The 23,846-nt window shown below is 34.1% G+C and overlaps 1 protein-coding gene across 1 annotated transcript in view; it reads left to right on the top strand.

The window, feature by feature from the left end:
- LOC145686464 (high-affinity choline transporter 1-like) overlaps positions 1-23,846 on the top strand; it is a 192,704-nt gene that overhangs the window by 155,350 nt on the left and 13,508 nt on the right. Inside the window, exons 7-9 of the mRNA XM_081759800.1 lie at positions 1,185-1,340; positions 9,317-9,446; positions 12,990-13,201. Coding sequence (XP_081615926.1) covers positions 1,185-1,340; positions 9,317-9,446; positions 12,990-13,201 — 498 coding nt within the window. The remainder of the gene's footprint in view (positions 1-1,184; positions 1,341-9,316; positions 9,447-12,989; positions 13,202-23,846) is intronic.

Raw genomic sequence — 23,846 nt, 5'->3', positions numbered from 1 at the left:
GCATTACATTTAACACTCGTTCGATATGTATTACTGACTTATATAGCGATATTTTTTGTATTACTTTGGTGAAGTTTAGTACATCTGCTTTCTCAAAAAACTCACTCAATAATTTATGACAATTATTATTATATTTCCTATTAAGTGTTGTTGATAATCAAGATTTTAAAATAGAGAAATCATTGTGTAGTTTATTTCTATAGAAACTAATTTTAGCTTTGTTATAATAAAAAGATAATCTTGTAAATAACAACGAATTACAACATATGCTAGGCGCGTCCGAAAAGTAAGTACTATTTTAAAAAAATACTAAAACATGTTTGTTCAAACCAAATTTATTTTTATATGAAAGAATACATCTTAAACTACTTTAGACATAGTTTCCACCAATGTTCAAACACTTTTCATAACGGGCGACCAGCTTGTTCAAGCCAAATAGCCATTAAACCAAATAAAATAATACTTGACAGAATTATTAACCTTAGGCCTCCCAAGGATCATATCACATTAAATTGATGAAAATACAATCCTAACGGGGAAGCAGAGGTTATAATTTATGCAAAAATTAAGGATATCACAAGCCCGTCAATTGAGGAAGGTGAAACTTGGTATATAGACTCTTCATTAAAAATAAATTGAGCCGTGCCCCAGTGCTTTTGAAAAATTACCGTCTTAAAGAAGGAGGGAAGGGTAAAAAATTGTGTGAAAAGTTGAGTGGTGACATAAAAATACCCGAAATCGAAGGATATATATATATATATATATATATATATATATATATATATATATATATATATATATATATATATATATATATATATATATATATATATATATATATATAGATAGATAGATAGATAGATAGATATAGATAGATAGATAGATAGATAGATAGATAGATAGATAGATAGATAGATAGATAGATAGATAGATAAATAAATAAATATAGATATAGATAGATAGACAGATATGAGCAAATCCATAGAAGATTAACAATATTGTACGTGATAACAAGTTGGGGAATGTGCTCGTTTGAAACAAACATAAATGTACTTTAGTTTCAATTTATATGAAATATATTATGCTATTGTTTTCTTTTAAAAAATCTTTGATTTATTGTATTAATATGATATTATTAGATAGTTATATATTCTTTCAGTGATACTCGCATAGTTCTGTTTCAGTTCATCAGCTTACCCTTCATTTTGACGCACAAAGCAGTCCAAACAGTACCTGATGGAGACCCTCGAGGTGACTGGTTGGGTCAAGTACGGAACGACCAAATAATTTCTTACTTAGATGCGGTAGCTGTGCCACTCTTTGGTGGATTGCCTTGGCAAGTTAGTATCACTATTTTAAGTTATAGCCGAACTTGTACGATAATTGTACACACTATATTTATAATTATTTCAATTTACATTAAAACTTAAAAAATGTATTAAATAATTTACTTCACAAAATTATATATCTACCACCAATATGATTAAAAAAAAAGAAAGAGTGTTACTTAAAATACAAAGCGATGCTAACTGCTGTAGTCCATACTTATGGTTTAGAGTTAGTATTATCACTGACATAGTTAAGTGGTAGTAATACGTAAAAGTATAGAGATACTAGTGTTGCTTTCCTGTTGTTCTGGCTGTCTTATACTCTCGATTTCAGTTTTAATTTATATCTGAAGTTTCAGTCTCAATTTAAATTTTCTTTTTTAATGGGGAGAACTGCTGATTCATTCTCTGTAATATGATTTTTTTTAAAAAAGGTGACATTTTGGAAGTATTTAGTTTTCTATTTGTAAAGATTAGTTGAATTTTTTGTCAAACCCAGATAGTTCCTTACATTTTCTCACTCCTCACTATGATTTTAATGAATTATTAAGAATATGAACTAATTTTAGTTAAACGTTTCTATTTTTAATGCATTTTGCAATAAAAGTTAATGACTAATAACAATAAATAGAATCAAAATTTAAATAAACAAACTCCATGGTTCTGGATAGTCACAATAACATTTAAAACACAGTTCTGACCAGAACAAAATGAATTATTTAATAACTATACGTTTTTTTGTTACAGTTTCAAGGACCTCTAAATCTAAATTTAAATGGACAAAGGAGCATGATGTTCTCTTCGAGCAATTGAAAGAAGACATACTAAAAGCTCCTTCACTCACTCATTTCGATGATTCTCTAGAAATTCGCGTATATAGCGACAGCAGCCAGATGCAAATAGCAGGAATACTTGCTTGTTATTACCCAAAAACTGACACAGAGGAGGTAGTTGCCTATTGTTCTAGGAGGTTGAAGAAAACCGAACTGAAAGCTACTATTTGACAAAAAAGAATTATACGCGCTCATATATAGTTTGAGTAAATTTCGCTACTTTCTACTAAATAGAAAATTCAATCTTTACGTAGACGCAAAATGCATAGCCACGATGGACACACAACCTGATAAAGTTTGAAAATATACCAGATGCAAATTATTCTTAGCCGATTATGATTTCAATATACAGTATTTACCAGGATCCCAACATCCAGCAGATATAATTAGTAGGCTTGAACAAACACAAGATATGAAGAAAGAAGAAGAAAAAGAAGAAAATAGCGAAGAAAAAGGCGAAGACTATCATGCATTTAGATCAAACAGTCTTCAAGTTAATACTTTACAAGTAGAAAATAACAACCTTCTACCAAACATAGCAAGAGAACAACGTAAGGACGAAAACTTCAAGGACATCATTTCTATCTTAGAGGGCAAGGAACCTGACAAAATCTCCACAGTTAGATCAGAAAGATTTTTTTGTCTCAAAGACGGCATATTATACAGGAAACAAAATTATCCTGATTATGGTTTATTATACTTTTATGCATACCCAAATCGTTAGCCAACTTGTGGTTCACAATCTTCCACCGCCAAGCAACCAATCCACATTTTGGTTTCACAAAATCCTATAAAACCGCCATAAAGAAATTTTATATGCCGCACCTTAAGAATTACGTCGCTCACAAAATACGCACGTGTCAAGACTGTCAAAAACTAAAAAAACTACCAGAAAAGAAAGAAGCCGAACTAGTCCATCACCCTGTGGGAGAGATAGTGACAACATGGGTATATGATGAACTGGGGTCGTTCCCAAGCAAAGAGGGAAGAAATAAATACATATTAGTAGCCACAGAATTAGCTACCCGTTATGTTATTGCAAAGACAGTGGACGCAATAAATGCAGAAAATGTAGAGAATTTTTTTAGAATGTGACATAATTCTCAAATTCGGAGTATTTACGATACTGTATAGGAATCAACATCCGGTACATGGAGCGGCACGTTTGCAACATTTAGCGCAGAAATACGATTTCATCTATAAACATTCGCCAGCATACAATCATGCTTCGATAGGATTAGTAGAGCAAACTAACAAAAGTATACAAAATTGTCTCAAATTTTTTGTACAGGAACACCATACGGATTGGGACAAATGGCTACCACACGTTATTTTTGGCATTAATACTTACATACAAGGTGGGACCAAATATTCAGCAAGTTTATTATTATTTCGATACGAAAGCAGGATCCCGACAGAATGCACACTAGAATCTAAACAACATATACAAGTTAACAGAGATAAATTAGCAGTCATCAGGAAGAAAACCTGGAACCTGCAAAATAACCTGGAACAGGCATATAACAAACAAAAGAAGTTTTATGACAAACGCCATAAACAGACATCTTATAATCCAAGGGACCTGTTTTAGTATATTACCCTACAAGAAAGATCGGTTTACCTGAGCACTTTACCATTCATTACGAAGGGCCAGCAAGAATTTTAGAGAAGCTTAATCCAAATTTATATCGCGTGGAATTACCTTCTAAATTCAAGAATAGAACTCAAGAAATTGAGGTGGACTGTTTGAAACCATTTTACGAGAAGCAAACTGAGGTAATACAAAATTAAGAAAATAGAGGCACAAATACAAGAAGAAGAATATAACAAACATCCAAGTACTTACTGGGAACAGAAGATGGAGTAACAACAGAAGAAACGAAAAAAAAAAAAGAAGATGCACAAACATAATATCGCACTTTATTTCAATTATAAATTGTATCTCATTCTGTTATTTAACTTCACTACCTCAGTATTTCTGTTCTTCTAGCAAAATGCAAGATCAAAATGTTTTTCTCTTTCTTTTTTAGTTCCAAAAGTCATTAATCCATGCAAGGTCGAAATAAATACTCTCCTGTTTTTAACATCGTTTCTTCAATACGAAGTACGTGATTGCTTATTACGTCACTTTTCTTTCCTATACAGGAGGTTCATAAAATCAGGTTCCTGACAAACATTATACAGAGTGACCAAAAGTTTACGATCTCTATTTTCTTTTTTAACGAAAATTTTCCAAATTCTAAACCAACAATTATCTTTTTCTTAATTATAATAATAATTTATTTGTGCCTCATCTTTTATAAGCAACGTTAGAAAACAAAAACTCAACTAATAGGCTAAACATATCTTTACCATTAGAAAGACAACTCAACAGCGAATACTAATAATCTTTATACTCAAACAATACAGACTACAAATACCGGATGTGACATAAACATAGATATCAATTTTAACCATTAATTAACTGGTACATATTTATTAATCACAGTGATGACACTTCTACCCACTCTGAAGGAAATGATAATGACTACTTTGATCCTGCTTAGATGGGACAGAAACATAGTGTTATTACCATTACATATATATAAATATCACAACAAAGTATCATAGTGATTTTACAGTGTATTATAGTGTCTATAGTGTAGTGTCTCCAAATAAGAGTGTTACAGTGCAACTAACTTTAATACATCGCAAATGTGCATTTTTCTCAAAAATAATCTTGCAGATTATTTTTTTCAAGTGTGGGGGTGTAAGGATCCCCACATTACGACGGACGCACATGTTAATACAACACGTGTTATTGATTACAAAGAATGAAGCAGACGAGAAGTCAACACGGAAGACACCGAGGGAAGTCAAAAGGAGACGGACCTCACGAAAGGACCCGAAGAGGACAAATAAAAGAGGGACCACAGAAGGACCTGGTTATCAGTCCACCAACTGATCAACTAACCATCACCTGCTCTGAGGTCACATTGGACTAGGAGTACACCTTTCCTATACCCTATGTCGCACTAGGTGAGGGATCCCATCTTCAACTGAAACCTTGCGAGGCTGCCGTGAGCTGAGGGGGTTATCCACAATCTCACCTATAAACCTTGCCAGTGTTCTGGATGCTGCCATGAGCGGAAGGGGTACCCGGCAAAACATCGATATTCCTTTATCTGGTCATTAAGGAAAGATACAATTTACTCTTTGCAATCGGAGACATTTGTAATTAGCGATTTTGTAATAAAATTGGTGAAGGGAAAAAGACTCGCCCAACCGTAATTTAGTCTCTATCTATAAAATCATTGCGATATTTAACCCTCCCCCATGTTGCGAGCCATGGCATCGGAAGTGTCACCGCTCATCTCAGCGACCCCAAAAAATGTGGATTCAGCACTAATATCGATCATTTTCGATGATTTTTAAATATTTCTTCCTCCCCTCCCCAAGTTGCGGGTTTGAATTTGGATTTAAAAGGGATCGAAAGTATCACTGTTCATCTAAGATATCCAGAAAACTATAAATTCGACACTGATAGTGGCCATTTTCGATCATTTATATATATATATCTCTTTCTGCCCCTCCCCCAAGTGGTGGGACTGATTTTGGATTTAAACCGGATCGGAAATATCACTGTTCATCTGAATTTTCCCGAAACCTATGGATTAGACACTAATATTAGTCATTTTCTATCATTATTATATATAGCTCCCCTTCCCCTCCTCCGAGCTGCGGCACACGGCATCAGACTTGTCACTGTTAATCTAAGCTACTCCTAAAAATATAGATTCGAAACTAGTATTAGTCATTTTCGATCATTTTTATATATTTATCTCACTTCCCTACGTTGTACCCTCCCCTTCCCCAACTATGAGGGATGAACTTGGATTGAAACAACATCAGAAGTGTCACTGTTTTCTCATCGACTCCGAAGACTATTGATTCAACACTAATATCGGGCATTTTTGATAATTTTTAAATTTCTCTCCCCTTCCCCTACGTTGCATCGTCAAAGTGAATAGACTAAAGTAATCCCTGCCCCTAAACTCATATATGTTGAAAATTTGATAGAGATTGGTTGGGTGGTTCAAAAGTTATTAGGTTTTATTAGTTTTTACTTATACGTTCTTCTCCCTTCCCCATCTCCTAGGATCTACCGTTAATTACAAAAATGTTTGCAGATCCGAACCTCATGTATCTTGAAAATTTGATTGAAGAGTTATTAAGTTAAATAAAAAAGTCACTTTCAGTCTTCTACATAGACGGAGTTAGGAATTGTCTGCTGGGGGCCGACCTTTCGCTCGGTCTCGGAGGTCTTGGTAGGTGACCATGTTATAGGTGGCATTTTTATTTTTTATCAAAAAGTTGGGGGGAAGGCAATGTCCCCATGCCCCCCATAACTCCGCCCATGGTCTTATATAAATTGATTTTTATATATCTCCCCTCCTTCTCCACCCCTATGTTGCTCTGTCAAATTTAAATCATAAAAACGATCCTAGGTCTGAACCTCATCTATGTTGAAAATTTGATCAAGATCGGTCGAGTGGTTCAGGAGTTATTAAGTTTTATTTATTTTTTATACCTCCGTCCCTCAGTTGTACTATCAAAGTGAATAGCCTAAAACCAGCCCACCATCGAACCGCATCCATGTTACAAATTTGATCGAGATCGGTTGGGCGGTTTGTATCAAAATACATTTTTAACTAGCAGTTTATATACAGGGTGAGTCAAAAGTCCTTGGACACCTGCATAAGTTTGAAAATCGACGGGAAAAGTAAAAATTGATGATGGGAAATAAGGTTTGATGAGGGGCCGCAACTTTTGGAGTGTATGTCATTCATGGCCGCCATCTTGAAATCCGCCATTTTGGATCAAGTCATTTTTTTAAAATGGGAAGGGGGGAGTATGGCATCAAATAACACTAGCTTGAGCTCAGGAATTTAGTGGGTAATTTGTTTTTTTTTCTATTTTGTACAGTTTAGAAGTTATTAATGTTCAAAGGTGGGAAATTAGCTTGATACTGAATGCTACAACACATGTTCTACGTGTTGTCCATCCCGTGCAATGCACAACTGTACTCGCCGCAACCACTCTGAACGCACACGGAGGAGAATGTCTCCTGAAATTTGGTCACAGACTTGTTGGATGTGTTCCGCCAGGTGTCTCAAATCACGAATTGTCTCAGCATACACTATCTGCTTAAGATGTCCCCATAGATAAAAATACAGGGGCGTTAAGTTAGGGGATCTGGGAGGCCACTCCACGGGACCACGGTGACCAATCCACTTGCCTGGCAGTTGTTCATCCAACCATTCACGGACACCAAGTCCATAGTGTATAGGGGCTCCATCGTGCTGAAAATAAGATGGGAAAATGCCGTCAGCGTTCAGTGTGGCAGGGAACATAAGGTCCTGCAGCAGCATCAGATACTGTGGTGCAGTTAAGGTGTTGTAAATGAAAAATGGCCCAATGATGCGGGTGTCCCATATGCCACACCACACCATCACCTTCGCTGGACTATGTTCTCGACTCGGGTCAACCCAGTTCGGATTTGCGTCACACCAGTATCGACAATTATGTCGATTAACCTCCCCGTTCAAAGTGAAATACGCCTCGTCGCTGAACAGTATGCCCTTGGCAAACGCAGGATCCAGTTCGTGTTGTTCAGTAGCTCACATGCAGAACTCCAACTGGCGATCAGGGTCATCCTCGTTCATTATGTTTATGTTGCATGTGCAGCTTGTAAGGATGCCACTGATTGGCGTGCAATATCCGGACAACGGAGGATTGGCTTATTGCACATGCTAGGGACACATGACGGGTACTTCGTTTAGGACTTTTCACAAACGACACAACAACCACCGTTGCAGTTTCCTCATTGGTGGCAGTCTTTGGTCGTCCACTACGTGCCCTATCTTGAACAGAGCCCGTCTCCCGGAATTTGGTGATCACGTGAGCCACCGTGCTGTGCGATGCCGGTTCTCTGTCTGGGTGCCGTCTGTTGTAGTCAGCTGCTATTGTTCGGTAGCTGCGTTCCCCTGATATAAGGATGATTTCGATCTTCTGTTCACGTGTCAGACCCATTTTAGATCACCTGGAACAAAGGCAATTCTCCACCAAGGGTCAGTATCAAGTCAATTTCCCATCTTTGAACATTAATAACTTCTAAACTGTACAAGATAGAAAAAAAATTACATCACTAAATTCCTGAGCTCCAGCTAGTGTTATTTGATGTGTCATACACCTCCCTTCCTATTTAAAAAAATGACTTGAATCCAAAATGGCGGATTTCAAGATGGAGGCCATGAATGACATACACTCCAAAAGTTGCGGCCCCTCATCAAACCTTATTTCCCATCATCGAGTTTTACTTTTCCCGTCGATTTTCAAACTTATGCAGGTGTCCAAGGACTTTTGACTCACCCTGTATATCATTGTTTGTCTTTTCCTGATAGTGACACACATATTATTTACGCACATACTACTTGTAATTTGTATTGTTGGATACCAAGTTTTACAGTAAAATAATCCTTTCGTGACTCATCTAGCAATATTTTTTAGCTTTTTTTTTTTTTTTTTTTTTTTGCAAGAGTTAAGCAGAGAATTTTAACATTCGTAGTGAAGGTGTATTGCTTCTTAGAAGATAATTTAAAAGCAAATGTTTATATATATATCCTATTAAAGGATTAAGAAACAAGAATTTAAAGATTAGATTTCAGCTTCTTTAAAGTGTAATGATAGATTTTCGAAAAGTGACAAAATATGTGAAAGTGACAAAATATGCGAAAGTACAAGCTGATTAAGTTTTTGTTCTAAAGTTTTAGTAAGTTATTACCCTTTCAATTTAAAACTTGATCATTGAACATTCTTCCTTCCTCGATTGGTCTTTCCTCTCAACATAAACATTGATATGTGAATATTCTTCAGGTTTTGTTCCTCGCTTGCACTTACTTGCTAAGAAAATAGAAAAAGTTGTTGAATTTGTGTACTTTTATGATCTATGATGAAAACCTAGTAATTTGGCGTTTATCTAATAGTCGAATCCCAGCCTTCACATTCAAGGTTTTAATCGTTTCTTCTTTTAAGTTGACTAAATATGAGACAATGCACCAGGTCACATTATACTTCCATACGCTTCTTCTTTTACAATCCTTTTTTCCATTTCAGCCTTACTTTCAAAGAGTATTGTCCATGAAATCTACAAGACAGGTGCAGGTATTATCAGTTTGTGCAACCATCTTATGTCTCATAATGGTGATTCCCCCAATTGTAGTTGGAGCCATGGCTAGAAGAGTTGGTGAGTACTTCCAACTTCAGTATTAATTCTTAGAAAAGAAGAAAAACTTTTAAAAAGTTATGTACTTTCGTAGAGTGTGGATTATATAAGAGAAATGTTTGCCCTATTCCCAACAAGTCTTGGATAAGAACCTTATTTAAAATAAACAAGAATATTTTCTTCGATTAAGTCATATATAATATACTAAATACAACCTAATTTTTTCAAAACCTAAATAATGTAAGCATATTACAAATTACAGATTTGGATTAATAGAAGTTTCTTTGTCTATTGGAAACTTTCTTTTCTGATTAAGATCAAATGCTTCTGGGGCAACTTCTTGCGGCTTAATTGTATTTTTCTGTGAAAAAAGTATGTTACCTTATGATATATACATTTATAATATACCGTATCTATATATATAAAAGAGAACGTACAAAAATTTGTCCGCTCATCACGCTAATACGGCTGAACCAATTTCTTTCATTTTTGGGGGGTTATTAGGATTTGGACCCTAGATGGTTTTTATCATATCACTTTAATTTTTAATTACCAGTGTCTTGAGATAATTGACCATTCAAGTGTCCATAACGTACAAATCCTTTGTTATTAGTTCATCATAGGTAAAAATAAACGTATTTATATGCAACCCGCATGACCGTGTCACTCGGCGGGTTAACATAAATGACAGGCGATATACAGCGGAAAATAGCTTGAATCTTCTGTTTAAAATTTTTTAATTGATTTGCTTATTTTTACAGACACTTTTACAATATGCCAGCACCGGGATGACCGCAGCGAAGCGGGGCGGGTTAACATAAATGACAGGCGATATAATGTTAAGATTTACTGCAATCTTCTATGGTTTTTATCATATCACTTGAAAGCGAAAAAGTAAAAATTATCTAAGTAACAAAGTTTATTGCGTTCCGGGGTGACCGCAGCGAAGCGGGGTGAACGCTGCTAGTTTACTACTAAAATGTAAATCTTAATATAATTTTATATGACAACATGAAGATCAAAGATGATTGCAATTGGTCATTAGAAATAAACAAAAAGAAATTAGTAGTTTACTTCAATAGTCAACAATATTTTTATCACTTGTAATGCCTCTAGCAAAATTCAACTGCTAAATTGAATCGAATATTCAGTATTTAACTGACAGAATTATTTTCTTTTTGTATGATGATACTGAATCTTTCATATAACTATTGTATCAGGCCTTGATTCCATCTTGTCAAACTAAACAAAACAACACACTGAGTAAGGCTGTGTGATAAAATTACATAAAAACACGAACACGTAACAGTTTTAACACACAAACTGTATCTTCATCAGACTTCCACTCCATCAGAAAAGTGTGTTGAAATTGTTACGTGTTCGTTTTTTTTAATATATACATATTTTTATCATACAGTCTTACTTAGTGTGTTGTGTTTTGTTTGAATATTTCATATCATACATTTGAATATTACTTTAATATTCTGGAAACACAGACATATTGGTTTACTCTAAATATGGGCGATTATGATTCTATTTTTTGCTTTCGCTATTTTTAAAATATTGAATTTACTCCATAATATATATATATATATATATATATATATATATATATATATATATATATATATAGATATATATATATATATATATATATATATATATATATATATATATATATATATATATATATATATATATATATATATATATATAATTAAAACAGGAAATAATGATTCTCCGTTAGAACATCGAAAAGCACAAAGTCTGCGAATGGTTTCCAGACACTCCTTCCATCTTCCTTAGCGCATCTAAAGAAAATAAGTAGAATTTTTATTTATTATTAATACGTAGGAATGCACCCCACCGTATCAACTAATAATTAAAGAATAAGTACTTAGTTTCTAATATAAGTTTGTGAAAAAATCAGAGAGAAGAAGACAAAGAAGAAAGGAAAATAACGTTACACATTTGACCCTAAATAAATAAATAAAAAAGTGTTACGGTAAATACTAGAATTTGTTAATGAATGTCACAAAACATGTTCATAAGTATATCAGAAGCAATATATTGTATAATTACTTTTACCTAGGTACAATAATTACGCCAAAACTGAAATTAAAACGAAAATAGGTGGCAATAATTTTTGAAAGTAAAATCAGAACTGTAACATGAATAAACATTGTGTCACTCAGTTCTTACTATTATAATCATACTATATCAGCTACGATCAAGATTATTACATTTTTTAGAAATAATTAATCAGTTAAAATACGTATTTTACTTTTAGTGTTTAAACACTTCTTAATGAAATACAGGAATACTTACTTTAACTTATTTATTGATTTATGTTTACGTGTTTTGGCAAGTTATATAGTTAGAATACTGAGATTTCTACCATTGTAGCTTGTTTGATGTTATTGCTCAGGGAATCGACCCCTGAATCCCATGCATCAAAGAACTATCAACTAAAACGGCGAGGAGCGCTACACAATATTTACTATTCTTGCTTGTAATATATATATATGTGTATGTCTTATATGAAAACAAACTATAGAATTATATATATTTTTTATTTTTGTCTCTAAACAAGGCACACTGAAAACATGTCTTATCACATTCGTGTTGCTTAAGAGTAATATATGGTAGGGCATATTTTCATAAATGAAAATATTAATTCATTTATTTTGCTCTGTTTAGGGAGAAAAATCGAAAACACATAACTTAGTAGTTTGGTTTCATATAAAGCATACGAAAGTTATAGGTATTCTGGTATTTGAAGTATGAAGTTAAGTGATATATATAACTTGGGTTATTGTTTACATCCTGTTCATATATTTGTAAATCTTGCTCACTGTGATGTACAGTTTTATATTCCATCAGATGAAGCTTTACTTTCGATCAAAAATAACGTAATTTAGTAAACTTAACTAATTTAGTGAAAAATTTTTATTTAACTTTAGAATACAACTTGCTCAATGCCAGTTTGATTAATATCATATGCATTGTTGTATATATTACATCGAATGTCAAAATCTGAAGTATCATCTTAATACAAAGCATTTATTTCTTTTTCATTTCTTTCTTTCTTTTCTTTTTTTGAAGATATATAATTACATTTTTGTTTTTTTATACACCCTCCTTGAATTGTTCTTTTCGGAAGCCTTAATAAAAAACGTACCTGATATAATATTTATATATATTAATGCGATTAGACTCTGCACTAACCCATCAGTCTGAAGATATTATCAATTAACTAAACTAAGTAATAATTAACAAAAATTCATAAAACTATAACTGGTATAACTGATTAAAATTCCAAACGTATAAATAAAGGTAATTTAATGCTAAGGTTTTTCCGTAACCTCATTTCAAAATAAAGTATTTTAAGCAAAGACAAACTGCATATGTATGCGTCGATATGTATTATCTGAGTGTATATAAATTATGGTGACGAATTCGTATGTTTGATAATTTTGTTTTAAAGGAAAGTTAATTTGTTATATGAAAATTTTGAAATAGTCTAAGCAGTTTAACCAATTTTTGTGATCTGTTTATTTTCAGATTGGAATGAAACGGGTCTTGGCGAACCTCTGAAAGTGGAAAATGCACCAATGGTACTTCCACTTTCCTTGCAGCATTTAGTACCTCAGTTAATCGCCTTCTTTGGATTGGGTGGCGTAAGCGCGGCTGTAATGTCTAGTATCGATAGTGCAATGTTGGGAGCCAGCTCATGCATTTCGAGAAATGTTTATCAGCAATTGTTGAAACCAAAGGTAATATATCGTTGAGTAACATAATAGAACGACTAAAAGCTTAGAAAGTTTAGTTAATTATTGAAGGCAAAATTATTCCATTCATCTGTATTACAAAGCTAAAAAGTGTATCACGATTTCCTTTGTAAATGTGTCAAAAGAATGCATCTAAGATGTACTAAAATATAATAATTTTGCAATAGCTTCGATTCACACCGAATTTAAAGTCACAACTAAGCCTGGGAATACTAACAAGAACTAATCAGTAGGGGGTCAGTATCAAAACAACATGTGTAAGTTAAACAACATTAAAAAGAAGTATGTACTTAATGTACGGCATGAAGCACATGATATGATTCGATCATTGTTCCATTTATGTAAACTGGAAGAGAGAAAAATGGACAGTTTCTGAGGCAACTTCTCTGGTCATTCTGGTAATCTGCTGTTAAGTCAATCACCTTTCAGGGTTTTCAAAATAAGCATCAATAATTGTTACAATGTACTTTTGAAATACTATAAAATAACGCTCAAGCGGTTATATTTATCCATGATGAAGACAATGTTGTTCATTCATCATTAAGAAATATTTAAATATTTGTTTCCCAAGTTTGGAGTAATTTGAAAGCGTCTGACTTCTATTATTGGAGTGAGTACTCTCTTAAAATCTGAATAATAAATTTCTATCTTGATCATCGATGTTCTTACGAATGATACTTCATGAATTAACATTACAATACATTATTATTATTATTATGTATTCTGCCTTTTGGCAGGTCCTGGGACTAGTGAGCTTTTTACTTTTCTTCTTAATTTTCAGTTTGAGCCTGGAAATGTTTCTTCCATGTCTCTCGATTTTCAGCTTCCTCTTTTAACTCCCAATATTTTCATCTATTTTCCAAATCATCGATCACTTATGTTGTTGTTCTTCTTCCTATTCCTCGCTTTCCTTTCATCTTCTCTTCTTTGGCGGTATGAAGAAGACAATTTCTTCGCAAGATGTGTCCAATCCGATTGGTCTTTCTACGAAGGATGGTGGCTAGAAGCGTCCTCTTCTCTCCTATCCGTTTTAAACGTCTTTGTTTGTTTAAAACGTCTTGGTACGAGTTATCCAACGTGTTTCAGTTAGATAAAATAACATTTGAAGTTATTCGTGGTTGGAGAACATTAATTTCATTTACAAACCTTTGTTAAAATTTATGATCAAGTACAAACTTAAATTGATGCAGATAATACAAAAAAAGATCGCACTGTTAAACTTTGTTAAAATTTATGATCAAGTACAAACTTAAATTGATGAAGATAATACAAAAAAGATCGCACTGTTTCCCAGTTAGAATTGCTTGTGTTCTCGGTCTTCTGGATGAATACTATTGGTTCCGTCTAGATTGCGTTCTACAACTGAATCGAACAAGTATCACGTAAGAAAGTTTGTAATACTCTCTTTAGAAGACCAGGCAAAACTAATTTGTAATCTTGCGTAAGAAAACAACCTAATAATCCTTAATTTGAAAACATTCTATTAAAATCATCATGGGATTTTCATCTTTTGAGCTAACAACTTTATTACTAACACATTAATTAAGATATTTTTAGAATATTTTAAAACACATAAATTATTATTTACAAAATGTTTACATCAACATTCTCTTCTAAAACATTTTAATCTTAGTTTATTAAATTCAGATGATTCTTTTTTAATTTTTAAAAGTTTAACTCCACGACTACGCTCCGAGGTTAAGGCAGGCGGTGATGATAAGATGGGTTTTAATGGAAATGAAGAAAGTGGGTAGAAACGAGAGAAAGCCCACGTACATGGAATTTGTCCCCTTTGCGTGAGCTGGAATGAAACAAGGGACCGCATGCGCAAGAAATCTTTGATGAAATCTCTAAGTTTTGTTCCACGATTATGCCGGTTAGGTTAAAGGCACTGCCTTCTACATCCGTCCGCTCCCTCTAAGCTGCCTGCTCAATCAGCCAAAAAATGTGTGTACCTTTCATCACGAATTCGCCACTAGGTGGCAGGTCCTACCATGGCATCCTACCGTTTGACAGTCAATCCTGTTGCGTTGTAGTTTGACATCTGTACGTACACAATACATGCTAATAAAAAGAATGTAAAGAAATTTAAATGGTTTGCGTAAAAGATATAACATGCGGTAGTCATTGAAGAAGTAGAAAAAAATATTTGTTCAAATAGAAACACATTTGTTGATGTTACGGCTGAGGCACAAAAATGAAAATACGCTCCATCATATATTGGCCTAAATAGAATATATATAATTTTATGCTTTCGTGTGAAGGAACTCTGATGCTATAAGCAAGAGTGCCGATCCTGGGGCCCCGGCCCCCTGTATTGTACTTATGAATATGCGATATTCGGTATAATTTGAATGCAATTTCTCTTAAAATCCTCATATACCGTATGTCTTCTGCATCTGAATGCCCCCCTCCCAAATTTACTGAGAAATCGGCGCCATTAACTATGAGAGTAATTATACAGGATGGTTCAAAAGTAGGTATACGCCTACACCCCTGCATCGATCAGGTATATCATTCTAGCTTATAGGTTCATTTGTTTCGGCTGTTCCGAGCTTAAGATATAAGTACAAAGACATTAAGAATAAATAATAAAGAAACTAAGTCTACCTTATGGATAGCAATAAAAATGATATAAAAAGCAATGGGTTGATCAGTAAGTTACTGTATACCTACTTTTGGGCCATCCTCTCTCTTTATCTCTCTCTCTATCATAAGGAAGTTTAAACCCCAACACTAGTCATTACTAATACAAATGTGAAACACAAAGAATTGTACTTTTTCTAATAAACTTTGGGCTATCGCAAACCACACCACAACATGTTATATAGATTGTTTTTACTCTAAGCCAAATTGTACATTGTTTTAATATTAAAATTAGTGTTGCCCACGATTTGTTTTAAAATTAAAATTAGTGTTGCCCACGATACGAAACAGCAACTGTCTATGAGAAACGAGATGACAAAGCTGTCTCACAATATAGCAACAGCTTCTTGAGATGAAGTAGCTTAAATCTTGTCTCGAGAGCAACAATAACCAATATATACAAGTGAGTGTCGTTTCTGACTATGAAACTACAGTAGACTTCCAAGCTATGCAAATTGAATACTATATTGAAGACATGGAGTATATTCTTGGAACTGAATCGATTACTGAGAAACGTTTCGCAAAATCTCTTATCATTTTTGCTATATGAAAATCAACATTGAAACTGGACGTAGTACTGAATTTCTTCAACTTCCAGTTTTACTAAAATATAGGGGTGCAGAGGTTATTTCCCTAAGACCATGAATCAATTTCCGAAAACAGTTTGTGGCTATTTATCACCGTTTTGAGTTACAAGCTTTACTGTTGAAACCGGGAGTGGTCGATTTCAACCACTTCCGTCTTAAATAGAAGGTAGTCTAAGGAGATGGAAAATATTCCAGGGACACTGAATCGATTTCCGAAAACTGCATGTCGATAGCTCTTGCCGTTTTTGCTCTGATACCTGTCAACCGAAAGACATAGCCTTCTATAAGACTGCCAACACTTATATATACTATAGTTTGGAAGTCTAATACTGGAGATCTTTTTCATTTTATAACTCCTCGTCAATATACCTCATTGTTCAACTCATCAAATGTGGAGTATACAGTTAGTTTAATGACTTTTAGAGAGTTTCGTATATGGAACTGCCAAAGGCTTGGGGAAAAAACGGAAAATCTAGTATCCCTCATGTATACCCCTATTAATGTTCTTACGTAGTTCATTATCGGATGGTATTTCATGAAATAACACTCCATTGTATTCCAACTTGCCTTTTCTTGCTTTGCAGAATGATACCCAACAATATAAGACCATTCTCTTTTCTAAACTATTGGAAAAGCGTGGTCATTCCTATGCAAACCATAAAGATTTACTCACAGAAAATGGACAGTACGTCCTGCACTCTAGCGTCGAAATTAGAAAACAAGCGTTCACGCGGGAGACAATGGTTTTTGAAAAGAATGAACAGGCAGGTAAGTGAATCGAGGAGGCGGTGGTTAAAGGAGACGGTGATGATGAGAAATGAATGAAATGGTGGAATGAAGAAAGTGGGAGGAAACGAGAGAACCAACCCTCAGAAAACCCACGCACATGGTGTTTGTCCACCACAAAGTTCACTTGGCGCGAGCTGGGATCGAACCAAGGATCCATGCACCAGAGGGAACGCTCTACCACTAAGCGCATACGCAAGAAGTGAACGCCCTACCATTACCTTTTTTTAATTATTCCAGGCAAGAATTTTTGTGTATGCGTTAATAATTTGTATCAATTTTATATCCAAATTACATAAATTTGTCTTTAATTAAGATATTGTAATTTTAATGGTAAACAATTTTTTAACGTGTGAAATTATTGGTATTTTCTTTGAAGTTATTCTGATGTCATGTTTCTATATACAGACGAGTATATATATATATTTGGTCTAGGAATTAATTCGTGCGGGTGGACAAAAGATGGCGCAACGAACGGAGCGTCCCACAGTTCCGTGTATCCACACATGTGTTGCAAACCCCTGTCACAGTGGCGGATCCAGGAAATATTTTTGGGAGGGGCTTGGATAAGCATATTTCAACATGAGCTAGTTCGATTGAAGAAAAAATTTCCTAAATTATTTATACATGGTGCTAAACACGCTACATTAAGGAACCATAATTATAAGGAACTACAAACATGGTGTACAACTTCATTGTAACAAATATACAAAATAGAATGAAGAAGTAACAACATTTACGCCTAATGCAATATTGTTTAATTTGATCTTACCTGGTATACTGGAATAACAATTCCATTCGCCGAGGATGCAATTGAGAAAAATGATCTTCAACACTAATGGAAACATTTTCTCTATGAATGTTCATTAGAGCAAGTCCATTTAGTCTATCTTCACTCATTGTTGTCCGCAGATATGACTTAACCAATTTCAAAGTGGAGAAGCTCCTTTCAGCAGAGCATGTAATAGATAGAACACATAGCAAGTGAAGAAGTTTCTTTATATTGGGATAGAACACTGTAAGTGGGTCACTGTATGCTTCTATTGCACTATTAGGTGGATTGCTTTTATTTTTCCAATGCTCACGCCAAAGAGCCACTTCACTTTTTAGTGCAACTTCACAACCATCAAAATCTTCCAGATATTTGCGAGCAGATTCAACCACATCATTTTCTTTAACTAACTTCTTTCACAAAGGCTGGTAACAGTTTAAAAAGGGGGAAAATATCAGATTGAACTGAAGAGAATCTCGAAGACAATTCATTTATGAGGTAGTCCAAAAATGGAAGGTAAACATTCCTTCTGTAGAACTCTTGAGGATTTGATGCTTCTACACTAGATCTGTGTACCTGTCTTTTAACTGTACGACATGCTGTTACAACACCATTTTGATTTGCTATTTCCTCTGCTTTTTTAAAAATAGTATCATAATGTTTATTGTCATTACGGTACTCCTTAAGAAGATGCAAAATATTATATATCATTGTGTAACACTGGCGAAGCTCGACAGAGGGATTCTGAAGTTGGCGAGAAAGTGAGAGAGTAAGACCAAGCACTGTGCCTACAATGTTAAGTGCAACAATAAAATCAAATCTCAAAGTAGACGACAGGAGTCCAGCGGATTTTATCGATGGCACATTTTCATCTACACTATTTAAAAATGCAACAACAGAATCAAACACATGAAGAAGAAATATAATGCTATCATGGCCTTCAACAAAACGAGTTTCACACAAAGTTTTAAGTTTGTGCCTCTTTTCTTCAGGATGTTGACTAATGATTAAATTTTTCATCGTTTCTATTCGGTGGGCTGAGTCCCGCACGAAGTTTACTACTTCTGTCAGTGTACCTATCATATTTCTAATACTTGATTAAGAACAAGCGTGTGTTAAAGATAAATTTAACTGGTGGGAAGCACAATGCATATATATTACCAACGGATTAAGTTCCCGGACCCTATTCTGTACCCCTTTTACCTTTCCTGCCATGTTGGCTCCACCATCATATGATTGCCCTCGTAAGTAACACAGATCTAAACCTAGTTCTGAAAATTTATTCAAAATACTTTTTGCAAGACCTTCACCTGTGATATCATTAACTTGAATAAAGCCTAAGAACATTTATTTCACTTTACATAAGTCAGTGTCAAGATAACGAATGCACACAGACAATTGTTCAACTGAGCTGGCATCTGTTGTCTCATCGGCAATCACAGAATACAGTTTCGACTTTTGTATTTCATTTGCGATTTTTTTTCCCAATGATATTACCACAACACTGGACTACTTCATTTTGGATAGTCCTACTAATAAATGTGGCATTTCTTGGCGCTGTTTTCAAGTTCTTTTTACTTTTTTCGAGTCTTGATTATAAATGATTTTAAGTCAATTTGTTTACGCTTCGACATCTTAAAGAACAGAAAGCTTAAACAAAAACATACAATTATTTCGAGTGGCGGGAATGTAACTCTGCGACTCTGCGTGCTACAGACGGTAAGAGTAATTGTTTTTCTCCTCCTTTACGGAGGCTGGCTGTACTCAGTTACGTAGCAAGTAGACACCGTAGGGCCTTATGCAGAATCGTTTTAACGTATGATTAGCGTGATACTAAAGGCCTGACTACTGCAGGAATCATATGTTAATCGAACTCTTTAGTATGGCACTAATCATGCGTCAGAACAACTCTGCATAGGACCCCGTAGCCTTGTCTAAAGTAGCCCTTGAAAACATAATGGATCTTACTATGTGTGTGTTAAAATAATGAAATATATTTGGAAAAATAATAATTATTGAATGGAATATATGTACGTAAGTTTACATTGTCAGCATTTTGTACTTTCATTGCTTATTTAGAATTTTTGAAACATGATTTTGGGGGGGGGCTTCAGCCCGTTAGCCCCCCCTCTAAATCCGCTACTGCCCTGTCATCGCGTATCGTTCGTAGTATAGGACAGTGGATTAAAGCGTCAACAACACCAGTTTGTAGTTAAGTGAACATGGCGCAATTTGTGCCTGATAAAGTGTTTTTGCGGGGTGCCCTGCTGCATTACTTTAACATGCAGAAAAGTGCGACTGAAAGTCATCGTATTTTGGTGGAAGTGTATGGTGACCATGCTCTAGCTGAGCGAACGTGTCAGAAGTGGTTTGCACGGTTTAGAAGTGGTGATTTCGGCTTGGCAGACCAAGAGCGAGCTGGACAGCCAAAAAAATTTCAAGACGAAGAATTGACAGCATTGCTCGAGCAGGATTCGTGTCAAACGCAGGAACAACTTGCAGCAGCATTAGGCGTTGATCAAACAACAGTCTCCAAACGCTTGAAAGCCATGGGAATGATTCAAAAGATGTCACATTGGGTTCCACATGAATTGAAAGACAGAGACGTTGAAAGACGAAAAACCATTTGCGAATTGCTGCTTCAACGACAGAGCAGAAAGGGGTTTCTGCATCGAATTATTACGGGTGATGAGAAGTGGATCCATTACGAGAACCCTAAACGAAAAAAGGCCTGGGTGAAACCAGGTGAACCAGGTCCATCACAACCAAAACGAGATATTCACTGTGCAAAGGTTATGTTGTGCATATGGTGGGATATGAAAGGTGTGGTGTACTATGAGCTGCTGCAACCGGGTGAAACTATGAATGGAGAACGTTATCGATGACAATTAATGCGTTTGAAGCAAGCTCTGGCCAGAACACGACCAGAATGGGAGAACAGACATGATAAACTTATTGTTCAACATGATAACGCTCGCCCACATGTCGCAAAACCGGTCAAAACCTATTTAGAAAATGTCGGATGGGAAGTTTTACCCCACCCGCCCTATTCACCAGACGTTGCTCCTTCGGACTACTACTTGTTCGATTGCATGAACAACGATTTGATTGGACAGCGGTTTACTTCTTCAGAAGATATCGAAACATGGGTCTCTGACTGGATCGCTTCCAAGGATGAGGACTTCTTTCGCCACGGAATCCGTACATTGCCTGACAGATGGGCGAAAGTGGTGGCTAGCGATGGACAATATTTTTCTTAAGGTATTTATGTATTTTGTGTTTGTACTACAGCTTCAATGTGTGCGTACCAACCGCACGAATTAATTCCTAGACCAATATATATATATATATATATATATATATATATATATATATATATATATATATATATATAAACAGAGTTAAGGGGAAAATGCATACACAAAAACTCTTTTTCTACGAGAATTACAAAGAAACTCCTCCGAATAATACGAGGAACAGTATTTTTTAAAAACAAATTAAAGATTAAACGGGAATAAAAGAAAATGACGAAAACACATTAAATTTCTCTATGTAGTTATCTTTCCTTGTTTTTTAGTAATGATTTTCACTTGTATTGTGTGTTTGTTTATATATAATTATATATTATTTTTTCTAAAACATCATCTTAAATAATATACAACTAAAGATATAGCTTAGCATATACAAATATTATGGTAGTTCAATAAAATTTCTTCATATGGAGGATTATAAAATTGTTTCTTTATATTATGGTACACTGATCCTCTATGTATTATACAAAATTGGATATTTCGTAATCGGTTTAGTTTGTAGCACATACACGCATATAATCGTCAGTAAAAGTGGAATCCCTTCCATGTTGAAATGAACGGACTACTTTAAGTAATGTTTTTAGTATGGTGTGCGGAATTATGTTTTCTTTAGTTTAGAAAACTGTGATCCAATTTTAAAGTTTGTTTCGAAGTTACTGAAAATAGAAAACATTTTTGTTTGATCTATTAAGTGATTCTTATATTTGCATTTCTATAACACAATAATCAGAACAAAAGAATATTCCTCAGTTATTAGAAATATATTTAGTCACAAAATACAACTGGAATGTATACTATGCTATTCTGTATATTAAAAAAAATCAGAACAATATTTAAAATACGCAAATCAAAACTCTCTATCAGTGAAAATCTATCAATTGCAGCAAAATGTGAATTCGAATTTCTCTTGAAGTATTTATTATGAAGTAATTCTTTCAATGTGTAGACTGTATATAAACGGCAAAAAGGGCTATAAACAATAAAAGAAATGCTAGAAAAAGAATATTCTAATTTTTTAAAAAAATATCAAAATAATACTAATCATTCTCTCCTACACTTACACTCGTAGTATTATTCACTCGTATGGTAGAAGAAGAAATTTGAATCTGGTATTTCCCACGTTAGAATGAAGAAACCACAAAAGAGTTAGAAATGTATGTCTTAAAAATTATACACATACAGATGAAAATATTACCACTTATTATTTCGAATTTTGAAACTTACTGCAAGAACTGGCTGTAAGTAAGTTTGTGTATAATACTACAGAGTTTCAATCATAAATTTTGTAGTTACAATAAAAAGTACTTTGTAGAATAACTGAATGAACATTAATACATATGCTAAGTTAAAAATTGTCGTCTTTGTCCATTGTAGTTTTTTGTTCCTTAATGACAACAATTCCTATACACCTACTACTTACCTCCATCTCTCTCTGTTGAATGAACCAATCAGCAAAAGAATCTTTTCACAATGAATTATAACAAAAAGCTTTCAATAAATTATCCTTGACGTGATGTTGCTTTGCATTTGTTATAGTATATTGTTGTAAATATAAGTTTTGCTTGTGATATTATTATTATGTGTACAGTCAAATTGTTACTATAGATAAGATAGGTGTGATGTGTGATAAATCATAAAATTAGTTTCTTCAATATTGCAGTAAAATTAATGTAAGTACTTCAAATTACACTACTTGTATTACAATATAATATCAAATTGCTTCATTAAATCTATAAAACAACTGTGAATGCTTAAATTTCTCTATCCATTATATGAAGTAACAAGCATTAAGTTGAAATAAGGGGTTCTTCATGTACTATAAACTAAATCGTCATCGCTTCAATACTGCCATCACTTTCCACGGACAGAGAAGTCTTCATGGAAACAAACATTATATCTGGTATTTATTATCTCATAAGTGGCATTGGGTAGAATGTAATTCTTTATTTTAAGTTTTTACAAAATTAAAAAAATCTTACCTTATGCCCAACAGCATCTATTACCAATTTCGGGTTTCAATCATGTATGTATAATGTATCTTTTCTTTTAACTGTAATACCGAACTCTTCAGTGACGACTCTTGAGAGAAGTGACACGCGTAAAAATTAAAGTTTTATCGAAACAAACTAATGGAAAAACTTATCTAATTTTCAAATGCATGCATACATTACGTAAATTTTCTTCCCTTAGTTTGTAACCAGAAAACTTGAATTTTTATCCATGTCACTTCCGACAAGAGACGCCATTGGAACTCTCTCTCTCACTTACTAGAAAGAAAATTTTCCTATTACGTATGTATTTCTGTATTAATTTTTCTTTTCCTAAACTTAAATGTCAATTTAATAATTATTAACAGTTTCCTTGTTATTTTAAAATATTAATTACATGAAATAACCCTATTAAGATCTATAAAATTATCTTACCTAGAGATTCTCCAGTGTTTTATAATTCCATGTCACTATTTGGGGTCCCACTTATATCAAGAACACAGTAATACGGATTCTCGTAGTCTTTGCCATCACTGGATG

The sequence above is a fragment of the Thermobia domestica genome, chromosome 5, assembly GCF_964235325.1.
Source record: "Thermobia domestica chromosome 5, izTheDome1.hap1.1, whole genome shotgun sequence".
In the NCBI taxonomy this organism is placed as follows: Eukaryota; Metazoa; Arthropoda; class Insecta; order Zygentoma; family Lepismatidae; genus Thermobia; species Thermobia domestica.
This window is presented reverse-complemented; position numbering and strand designations above follow the sequence as displayed.